Source organism: Equus przewalskii, chromosome 8, assembly GCF_037783145.1.
Source record: "Equus przewalskii isolate Varuska chromosome 8, EquPr2, whole genome shotgun sequence".
Classification (NCBI taxonomy): Eukaryota; Metazoa; Chordata; class Mammalia; order Perissodactyla; family Equidae; genus Equus; species Equus przewalskii.
Window position 1 is genome coordinate 42,486,838 of NC_091838.1, and position 11,190 is coordinate 42,498,027.

Here is an 11,190-nt window from a genome sequence, read left to right on the forward strand (position 1 = left end):
CCTCTGTCCCAATTCCTTTCAGATGTCAACTTTCTCTTGCAAGTTGAGCCAGACCAAGTCTAGATAGGTGCCTCTCCTTTGTGTATCCAAAACATCTTATCAAACTAAATTATAATTACTTCTTTTATCTCTCCCATTAGAGAGGTGTTTCAAGAAGACAAGAACCAAGTTTCAGTTTACTGTTACATTCATAGTGCCTGGCATATTCATTTAATGAATGTAAGACTTTTAATAGGTACTTAATAAGAGTTGACTGAATTGTGTTTTCAGAGTTTAAAAAAATATCACAATGACGTAGGGGCTTAAAATGTCTAGAGGAATACACAAACCTAGGAAGACGGGCTGACAATGGGAAATCATGGAAGGTTTATGATTAGGGCGCTAACAAGAATGTGAAAAACAGACTGGTCAGATTCCAGAACTCTGAGCCACATTTATCTTCAGAGGGAGTCCTTGTGTGTTTAAACGTCACAGTACAGCTGTCTCCCCGATCCTTACTCTTCTATCCCTGCAACTATCTTCTCTTCTCTTTTTACCCTCTCCTAAGGGTAAACTAAGGCTATCTCATCTACTCCTACCACTTCTATTAACACTTCTATTCAGATGAGTTCCGAATTAGTTTCTTAAAAAAACCTCTAAAATGAAATAGGACTTTCTAGCATTAATCACTCTCTTAAGACTGTATTTTAGCCCAGCAATTCCACTATTGAAAGTAATAAAGAAACAATTAAAGATGTATAAAATAATATAACTTCAAGAATATCACATCACAGTGGGCTGACCCCATGGCCAACTGGTTAAGTTTGCGTGCTCCAGTTCAGGAGACCAGGGTTCTGCCAGTTCATATCCTGCAAATGGACACAGCACCACCCATCAAGCCATGCTGAGGTGGCATCCCACACTGCACAATGAGAAGCACCTACAACTAGAATATACAACCATGTACTGGGGGTCTTTGGGGAGAAGAAGAAGAAAAAAAGGATCAGCCTTAAAAAAAAAAGGGAATATCACATCACAATATAAAGACAGGAGCCTAAATGTATGAGAACTTAAAATATAATAAGATTACCACTTAAAGAAATATTATGCGGCCAATAAAAACGATATTATGCAGAATATCTAGGGAAGGAAACAAGATGGCTTGGCGATAGAGATGAGAGACCTACTTTTTACTGTATACCCTTTTGTACCTTTTGAATTTGTACCTCATAGATGCATTACCTAGCCAAAAAAAGAGACGATGTTTACAAATGAAGCTTACAAGTGTTATACAGGTGTATTCTTTTTTTTTTTTTTTGTGGAAGATTAGCCCTCAGCTAACTACTGCCAATCCTCCTCATTTTGCTGAGGAAGACTGGCCATGAGCTAACAGCCATGCCCATCTTCCTCTACTTTATACATAGGACACCTGCCATAGCATGGCTTTTGCCAAGCAGTGCCATGTCCGGACCCAGGATCCAAACCAGTGAACCTTGGGCTGCCGAGAAGCGGAACATGTGAACTTAACCACTGTGCCACCAGGCCAGCCCCTATACAGGTGTATTCTCGAAGATGCACAACACATTGCTAGACAAGAAAAGAAGTCACAAATCAGAAACAAAAATGATCTCAGCTTTTTAACCACAAACTCACAACACAACTTGGAAAAAGATACAACAAAAATAACTTAGAAGAGGAAGAGGAAACAGATGGAATTAGTACAGTCTAAGTATATAAGAGGCTATCAGAAAATGACCTATCTCAACTATGAGATTTTTTATATGAACCTAAGGATAACCACTAAGCAAATAATTACAAGAGAGACATTTACAATAAACAAGGAGAAAAATAAGAATACCAACAGAGTAAACTATATAATCAAATTGGTAGTCCAAAATACATGGGACAAGAAACAAAGGAAATGCAGGAGAACCAGGAAACATGGAATAAGATGGCAGTATTAAGCCCTCATATATCAATAATCACTCTAAATGTAAATGGATGGAATTCTCCACTCAAAACACAGAGCGGCAGGATGGGTTAAAGAACAAGACCCTAAAATATGCTGCCCCAGGAAAACATCTCTACTCCAGAGACAAACAAAGGCTCAGAGTGAAGGGATGGAAGACAATACTCCAAGCTAATGGCAAACAAAAGAAAGCAGGTGTTGCCATACTTATACCAGACAAAGTAGACTTCAAGATAAAACTTGTAAGGAGAGACACAGAGGGGCAGTATATAGTGATGAAAGGGACTCTGTACCAGGAAGACACAACACTTATAAACATGTATGCACACAACACAGGAGCACCAAAGTACATAAGGCAACTATTAACAAACCCAAAAGAAGATTATCAATGACAACATAGTAATAGTAGGGGACTCAATACCCTTCTTACATCAATGGATAGATCACCCAGGCAAAAAGTCAACAAGGAGATAGTGGACTTAAATGAAAAACTAGACCAGATGAACTTAATAGACATATAGAGAGAACTCCATCCAAAAACAGCAGAATATATATTCTTCTCAAGTGCACACAGAACACTCTCAAGGACAGACCATATACTGGGAAACAAGGCAAACCTCAATAAACTTAAGAAGATTGAAATCATATCTACCATCTTTTCCAAGCATAATGCCATGGAACTAGAAATCAACTACAAGAAAAAAACTGGAAAAGGAACAAAAACGTGCAGACTAAACAACATGCCACTGAACAACCAATGGGTCGTCGAAGAAATAAAGGGAGAAATCAAAAAATAGGTGGAGACAAATGAGAATGAAAATGCACCATACCAACTCTTAAGCAATGCAGCATAAGTAGTCCTAAGAGGGAAATTTATAGCAATACAAGCCCACACTAACAAGAAAAAGCTCAAATAAACAATCTCAAATTACACCTAACTGAATTAGAAAAAGAAGAACAAAGCCCAAACTCAGCAGAAGGAGGGAAATAATAAAAATCAGAGCAGAAATAAATGAAATTGAAACAAAAAGGACTGTAAAAAGGATCAATGAAACAAGAAGCTGGTTCTTTGAGAGGATAAATAAAACTGGCAAACCCTTAGCCAGACTCACTAAGAAAAAAAGAGAGAAGGCTCAAATAAATAAAACTGGAAATGAAAGAGGAGAAATTACAACAAATACCACAGAAATACAAAAGATTATACGAGAATACTATGGAAAACTATATGCCAACAAACTGGACAATCTAGAAGAAATGGATAATTTCTCAGACTCTTACAACCTCCCAAAATTGAATCAAGAAGAAATAGAGAATCTGAATAGACGAATCACAAGTAAAGAGATTGAAACACTAACCAAAAACCTCCCCAAAAATAAAAGTCCAGGAACAGATGGCTTCTTGGGAGAATTCTACCAAACGTTCAAAGACAATTTATTACCTGTTCTTCTCAAACTATTCCAAAAAATTGAGGAAGAGGGAAATATTCCTAACACATTCTATGAGGCCAAAATCACCCTGATCCCAAAACCAGACAATGCAATAAGGAAAATTACAGGCCAATATCGCTGATGGACATGGATGCAAAAATCCTCAACAAAATACTGGAAACCAAATATAGCAATACATTAAAAAGATCATACACCATGATGAAGTGGGATTCATACCAAGAACATAGGGATGGTTCAACATCCACAAATCAGTCAATGTGATACACCATATTAACAAAAAGAGGGACAAAAACCACATGATCATCTCCATAGATGCAGAGAAAGCATCTGACAAGATCCAACATCCATTCATGATAAAAACTCTCAATAAAATGGGTATAGAAGGAAAATACCTCAATATAATAAAGGCCATACATGACAAACCCACTGCCAACATCATACTCAATGGGGAAAAACTGAAAGTCATCCCACTGAGAACAGGGACAATGGTGCCCACTATTACCTCGCTTATTCAACATAGTCCTAGAGGTTTTGGCCAGAGCAATTAGGCAGGAAAAAGAAATAAAAGGAATCCAAATAGGTACTGAAGAAGGGAAACTCTCACTCTGTGCAGACGACATGATTTTCTATATAGAAAACCCTAAAGAATCCATCAGAAAATGATTAGAAATAATCGACAACTACAGCAACATTGAAGGATACAAAGTCAACATACAAAAATCAGTGGCATTTCCATATTTTAATAACAAACTAACAGAACAAGAACTCAACAATACAACCCCATTTACAACTGCAACGAAAAGAATAAAATATCTAGGAATAAATTTAACCAAGGAAGTGAAAGACCTATACAAGGAAAACTACATGACATTACTGAAAGAAATTGATAATGACATAAAGAAATGGAAAGATATTCCATGTACATGGAATGGAAAATTAAACATAGTTAAAATGGGCATACTACCTAAAGCAATCTACAGATTCAATGCAATCCCAATCAGAATCCCAATGACATTATTCACAGAAATAGAACAAAGAATCTTAAAATTCATACGGGGCAACAAAAGACCCAGAATAACCAAAGTAATCCTGAGAAACAAGAACAAAGCTCACCAGCAATCCCTGACTTCCTAACATATTATAAAGCAATAGTAATCAAAACATCACGGTACTGGTACAAAAACAGGCACACAGATCAATGGACGAGAACTGAAAACCCAGAAATAAAACCACACATATACTGACAACTAATCTTCAACAAAGGAGCCAAGAACATAAAACAGAGAAAGGAAAGCCTCTTCAATAAATGGTGCTGGGAAAACTGGACAGCCACATGCAAAAGAATGAAAGTAGATTATTGTCCTTCTTCATATACAAAAATAGACTCAAAATTGGTCAAAGACTTGAAGGTAAGACCGGAAACCATAAAACTTCTGGAAGAAAATATAGGCAGTACACTCTTTGGCATCAGGCTTAAAAGGATCTTTACAAATATGATGTACACTCAGACAAGGGAAACAAAAGAAAAAATAAACAAGTGGGACTTCATCAGACTACAGAGCTTCTGGAAGGCAAAGGAAACCAAGATCAAAATGAAAAAACAATCCACCAATTGGGAGAAAATATGTGCAAATCATATATCTGATAAGGGGTTAATCTCCATAAAATATAAAGAGCTCACATAACTGAACTACAAAAAAATAAACAACCAAATCAAAAAGTGGGCAGAGGAGATGAACAGACATTTTCCCAAAGAAGATATACAGATGGCCAATAGGTACATGAAAAGATGCTCAACATCACTAATCATCAGGGAGACATAAATCAAAACTAGACTTACATATCATCTTATGCCCGTTAAAATGTCTATAATCACCAAGACAAAAAGTAATAAATGTTGGAGAAGTTGTGGAGAAAAGGGAACCCTCATCCACTGCTGGTAGGAATGCAACTGGTGGAGCTACTTTGGAAAACAGAATGGAGATTTCTCAAAAAACTTAAAAGAGAATTATCATATGACCCAGCTATCCCACTACTGGGTATTTATCCAAAGACCTTGAAATCAACAATACAAAGAGACTTATGCACCCCTATGTTCATTGCAGCATTATTCATAATAGCCAAGACATGGAAGCAACCTAAGTGCTCAATGACTAATGACTGGATAAAGATGTGGTATATATATATACAATGGAATACTACTCAGCCATAAACAAGACATAAGTGTTCCATTTGCAACCACATGGATGGTCTTTGAGGGCATCATGTTAAGCAAAATAAGCCAGACAGAGAAAGACAAACACTGTGTGATTTCACTCATATGTGGGAAAAAAACAGACTTACAGACAAAGAGAACAATTTAGTGGTTACCAGGGGGAAGATGGGGGAGAGTGGCACAAGGGGTGCAGGGGCACATTTATATGGTATTTGACAAATATTAATGTACAACTGCAATTTCACAGTGTTATAAACTATTTAGACCACAATAAAAAAATTTCTTTTAAAAAGAAACCACAAAACAGTATTACAGTATTGGTCCAGTAATGTGAGTGGTGGGTGAATATATTTAAGCATACATATATATATATATATACACACACACACACACATATATATATGTGCGTGTGTGTGTGTGTGTGTGTGTGTTTACTAGAGGATTTGGGAAAAAATTAAAGAAAGCTGTCGATAGCTGGGACTAAGAAAGGTGAGACTATGAAAGCCTTTGCTTTTCTGTATTTTCTAATTTTTCTATAACGAAATTGAAATTTACTAAAATAACATAGTTACTTTATTTTTTAAAAAGAGGCATACAAACCACAAACACAATTTGTAATTCATTTAGCACCGCTCAAATCCCTTTAAGTAGTCCCCTTGTAAAAACAGAAGAAATGTCTGTCTTCCCCACCAGATTACAAATTCCTCTGAAAGCAAGGGCAATGGGTTTTGTTTTTTCTGTTTTATTTATATTGCCCCTCCTAGAGCTGTCCCACACCATATATGGTATTTTCCATCCACGGTTGGTTGGTTGAATCCACAGATGTGGAACCTGTGGATACTGAGGGTCGACTACAGAGACTTGAGTATCCTGGGATTTTGGTATCCTCAGGAGTCCTGCAACCAATCCCCCACGGATACCGAAGGCTGACTGTACTCCTTCTCCCTCACACCATCAGTTGCTATCCTGTCAATTCTATATCCAAAATTTATCTTGTACCTATCCTCTCCTACTTAGTCCCACAGGGACACAGCATGGCATGAACTTAGAGCCAGAAAATGTGTGAAACGTGTGTTGATGTGTCTTAATCCAGCTATGCCACTTTAGGAAAGTCATCTAACCTCTCATGCTCAGTTTTCTTATCTATAAAATGGGAATAACTATCTTTCAAAATTGATGGAAGGATTAGAGATAATGTATTTACATTACCAAAGCACTGTCTTGCACAAAATAAGCATTCAATAAATGCTAACAATGTTTACTGCCCATGTGCTAACTCAAGCTTTCATTATGTCTCATCTTTTCTCCTTGATTTGCCACCTAATGTTTCCGAACCATTTTAGGTGTTACTGTTCAATTAATCCACCTAATGTATTGTACTAATCATATAATTTGCTTGCTGAAAAACCTACCCATTTCCTATAAAATAAAGTCCATATTCCTTTACTTAGCATTCAAGGAACTCCATGATCTTGCTTCAAACTGCCCTTCAGGTGCCACTTCACACTGCTCCTTTTGGCATAGCCTACAGAGGACTGCTACTCCAGAAGAATGCCCTCCTTTCCTATCTACGACTGTGGGACATATCCTATTCCAGCAAAGACCAAGCTCATATGCCAACTGCCTTGATAAAGTCTTCTCTGATACTCTCAAATGAAGAGTGGTCTCTCCCTCCTCTGAAATCACATAGTCTTGACTTGTACCACCAAAGGGAGCTAAATAAAGATTGACTGAAGTCGTATTAAGTCAGGCACTGATGGGCATTTTGGAAACAAAGGCGACAAACCCCAAGGAATTCCCGCTCTCTTTCTTTATGTACTCATCACACTCTAACTTGAATTATAATTTTGTGGACCTAATCTACAACATTTAGTTATAAATTTCATGAGAACAAACATCTCAATATTCCATATTTGCCACAAACCTCTACACCTCTTTCGAGACAGTTTAAATAGGATCTCTACTAAGCCTTCCCCAGTCACTGCCAGAAGAAGATTTTTACTACTAGTTCTATCCTCTGGATGTCCTCAATGTTTGTCTAAGAATAAGGGAAGAAATACTAAATTCTTGAAGACATAAGTGAATGAATGCCAATTTTTCTAAACTAGAAATATGCTTTTTTATTTCATTTTTAACTGTCCTTTATTTCTGTACAAATGATAGATTTGCTCTTATCCAACTACGGCCTCCACTGTGAGTTTCCTAAAGCCTAGCTGGAATTACAGTCAGAGAAGTATGGTCATTGAACAAACAGAGCTAACTGACCCACGTGAAATGAGAGACCACAAATTAATTCACCTTTAGTAAGATATGCTAAAGTTTCCAAACTTTCCATTTTTACAGACCTACAAACCATTCGTTAAAATAATTATAAGACCAAGGTTTTCAACTTTTTATTTTGCCAAGTAAAGCATTAAGATACAACCACTACTCACTACCATCACTATCGCAGAAGAAAGAATAGTACTCTAGACTGATTAAGCTTACATTTAAAGAGAAATGTGAGTTCTGGGGGTTTTTTAATTTCTCTGTGGACTTCGTTAATGTTCATCTGTGGTCAGCTTTCGAGAACCTTTAGTTAACTAGCTATATTCAGTAGACACATCGCAGAGCCAGTCGTAAGTTCAGGGGCGCTCCCAACACCCCACCCTCGCCCCTCAAAACGACAATACAATTGTGCTTCACAGCTTGACTACAATCCTCTCAATTCTCCCCTCTTCCCAACAAGTATTCTGCACGCAAAGGACGTTCCGTGTAAGCATTTCATGCTGTTAACGTGTGAAATCTTTCCAAGAGAGTAGTATTAAAGTTTCACGACAAACTGAAGAACGCCGCAAGCCTAAACCGAATGAGTGTCACATCTGGGCCACAGAACTCCCATTAGAAAAGGGACCTAGGAGAAGGGACTTAAGAACATGAAGCCTCCGCGACCTGCTCGGCCACCTGCACCACTGTCAAACACAAGCTGTCCAAGACCCCTCCCAAACACCACCTGAGGTCAACCTGAGAACCATGATCCTTTTCAAGGCCCAAAGCTAACAGGAACAAACGAAAAAGAGCAAAGCAAGCAGAGCAGCCAAGTCGACCAAACACCGGGAGCCTAACACCCAGCAGGGCAGTGAGGAGCCACCCCTGCCCTCCCTCAGCCCCGCTGCCCACACCCAAGCTGGGGGAGGGGGGTGTGTAAGGGAGGAATCAAAGTGCCAATAGACAGGAGAAAAGGTCGAGGCACGCCTAACGATTTTTTGTAAAGGTCCCCAAAGTCCAGAGGCAGGGTCAGAACCAAGTCGCGAAGCCTTACCTCAGCGCTCGGGTGTTTAAAAGTATCTAAAAATAGCAGCTCCATGGCCGAGTCCACCGCCATGTTTGCCGCGGGCGGAGGACAGGGGGAGGACTTCCGGAGCAGCCCTCAAACCCCGGCGACAGCGGCTCAGGAGAGGGAGAGACGGCCGTACTTCCGGTTGGCAGAGCGCTAGCACCGTAAGCCTCGGCCTATCCTGACGCGTCGTGCTGCCCAATGTCGCCGGCCCCGCCTTCTCCAGCGCGGCGGAGGGCGCCCTCGGAGCACCGAGAGTGGCGAAGGAAGCAGAGGAGGGGACTACGGAGTCTCCAGTGGTCCAAACCCTGTCGTTCTACCGCGTTATAGAGCCACGACGGCCTCAGGGTGGCAAAGTGCGGAGCAGGTTTTGGAGAAGGTGGAGTAGGGGTGGGGAGCGCTGCCAGCTCGATACCCGGCCCAGTGAACCCGCCGGCAAGCAACGTTTCGAGGGCTGGCGGGAAAGATGTAATGAGCGAGATTGAAAAATAAGATTTTTTATAAAAAAAATAAGAGAAGAAACTGTTGTCTCAAAACGAATAGATTTTTTTTGTTTTCTCATCTGCAAAATATGAATTGTGCGTAATAAAACCTAACCCACAGCCTTTGTGAGGATTTATTGAAATAAAATTCAAGAAATTGTATAACGTGAAATGCCATGAACAATAAAAATGTAGAGTGAAAACTCTCTCTCTGTCTCCCTGTTGATAAGCATTGGAGCAATTGGAACTATTTGGTAGTCTTAATTGGCACAAGTGCTTGGGAGAGCAATTAGGAATTATCTAGTAAAATTATGTATGCCTACCCCCTTTCTAGGAAAATTCTTGTACACGTGCCCAGAGAAATACCTACAGCTAGAGTAATGTTCATGGCAATGCTTTATAGTTGCAAAAAAGCTGTAAACTTGTCATTAACAAGAAGTAATAAGTTGGGGCCGGCTCCGTGGCCGAATGGTTAAGTTCTCGGGCTCCACTCCGGTAGCCCAGGGTTTCACCCATTCACATCCTGGGCGCGACACGGCACCGCTCATCAAGCCATGCTGAGGCCGTATCCCACATGCCACAATTAGAAGGACCCACGACTAAAAATATGCAACTGTGTCGGGGGAGGGGGATGGCTTTGGGGAGAAAAAGGAGAAATGAAATCTTAAAAAAAAATAAGTAAACTGTGGTATATTTATGCAATGTAACGGTAGATAGCAGGTAGAAAGAATGAACTAGTGCTGTATCTACTAATGTGGATCACCTATAAAACGGTTAAGCAAACAGGTTGAAGAATATCTATTGTAAAATAGCATTTAGATAGTTCAAGACATGTAAAATATAACTTTTAGGGGCATGTATGTTATAAAATTATAAAGAAATGCATTGGAGTGAAAAACACTAAAGCTTAAATACGGTGGTGAACCAGAGGGAGATGCAATGCAGAAGTGTCAGGGGCTTCCAATGCTTTGGTAACGTCTTATTCTTTAGGTTGGTGGTGGTTTCACAGGTGTGCCTTACGTTATTGCTTGTACCTTTCGGTATGTCTGAAATATTTAATAATAAATTAATTTTTAAATTTTTAAAGTAAATCTCCCATTCACCCCCTTCCTTAGCCCTCCAGTTTCCCCTATTAGCTAAATTTTTCTATTTTCTGATTTTTCAGTTTCTGCTTTTGAATTTACTAATTCCTTCTTTCTGCTTTCTTTAGGCTCATATGCTGTTGTTTTCCAAATTTCTATAGCGATGCTTAAGTTATTTATATTCATATTTCTTATTATTATATATATTTATGTCTACCAATTTTTCCCTAAGTTCTGCTTTAACTGTAACTAATATACAATATAGTGTTTTTATTATTGGTGTTTTTTTTTTTTCCTTAAAGATTGGCCCCTGAGCTAACATCTGTTGCCAATCTTCTTTGTTTTTTTTCCTTCTTCTCCCCAAAGCCCCCCAGTACATAGTTGTATATTCTGGCTGTAAGTGCCTCTGGTTGTATATTATTGGTGTTTTTTATGCAGTCTGATTTTCTTAGTTTTGATTTTCTTTGTGACCTAAGAGTAGTGTGAGGTAGCCTTTTTTTTTTTTAATGATAAACTATTTTTTAGAGCAGTTTTAATTTTATGGGAAATTGAGCAAATAGTACAGGGAGTTCCCATAGAACCCCTTTTTCCACTGTTCAGGGGTTCTCCTATTATGAATATTTTGCATTAAAGTGGTACGTTTGTTACAATTGATAAATCAGTAGTGATACACTGTTATTAACTAAAGCCTTAGTTTAC

The 11,190-nt window shown here is 38.8% G+C and overlaps 1 protein-coding gene across 4 annotated transcripts in view; it reads right to left on the reverse strand.

Moving 5' to 3' along the window:
• The window catches only part of VIRMA (vir like m6A methyltransferase associated), a 67,139-nt gene extending 57,894 nt beyond the window's left edge, over window positions 1–9,245 (reverse strand). For 2 of the 4 annotated variants that reach the window (XM_070630671.1, XM_008541311.2), the window contains exon 1: window positions 8,913–9,142. Coding sequence is in view for 2 of the 4 variants with exons in the window: in XM_008541308.2 (XP_008539530.1) it covers window positions 8,913–8,975 (63 nt within the window). In the remaining 2 variants the exon portion in view is untranslated. Of the gene's footprint in view, window positions 1–8,912 lie in introns of all 4 variants that reach the window. The other 2 variants (XM_008541308.2, XM_008541309.2) reach the window with 2 other exon arrangements.
• Between the last annotated feature and the right edge of the window lie 1,945 nt (window positions 9,246–11,190).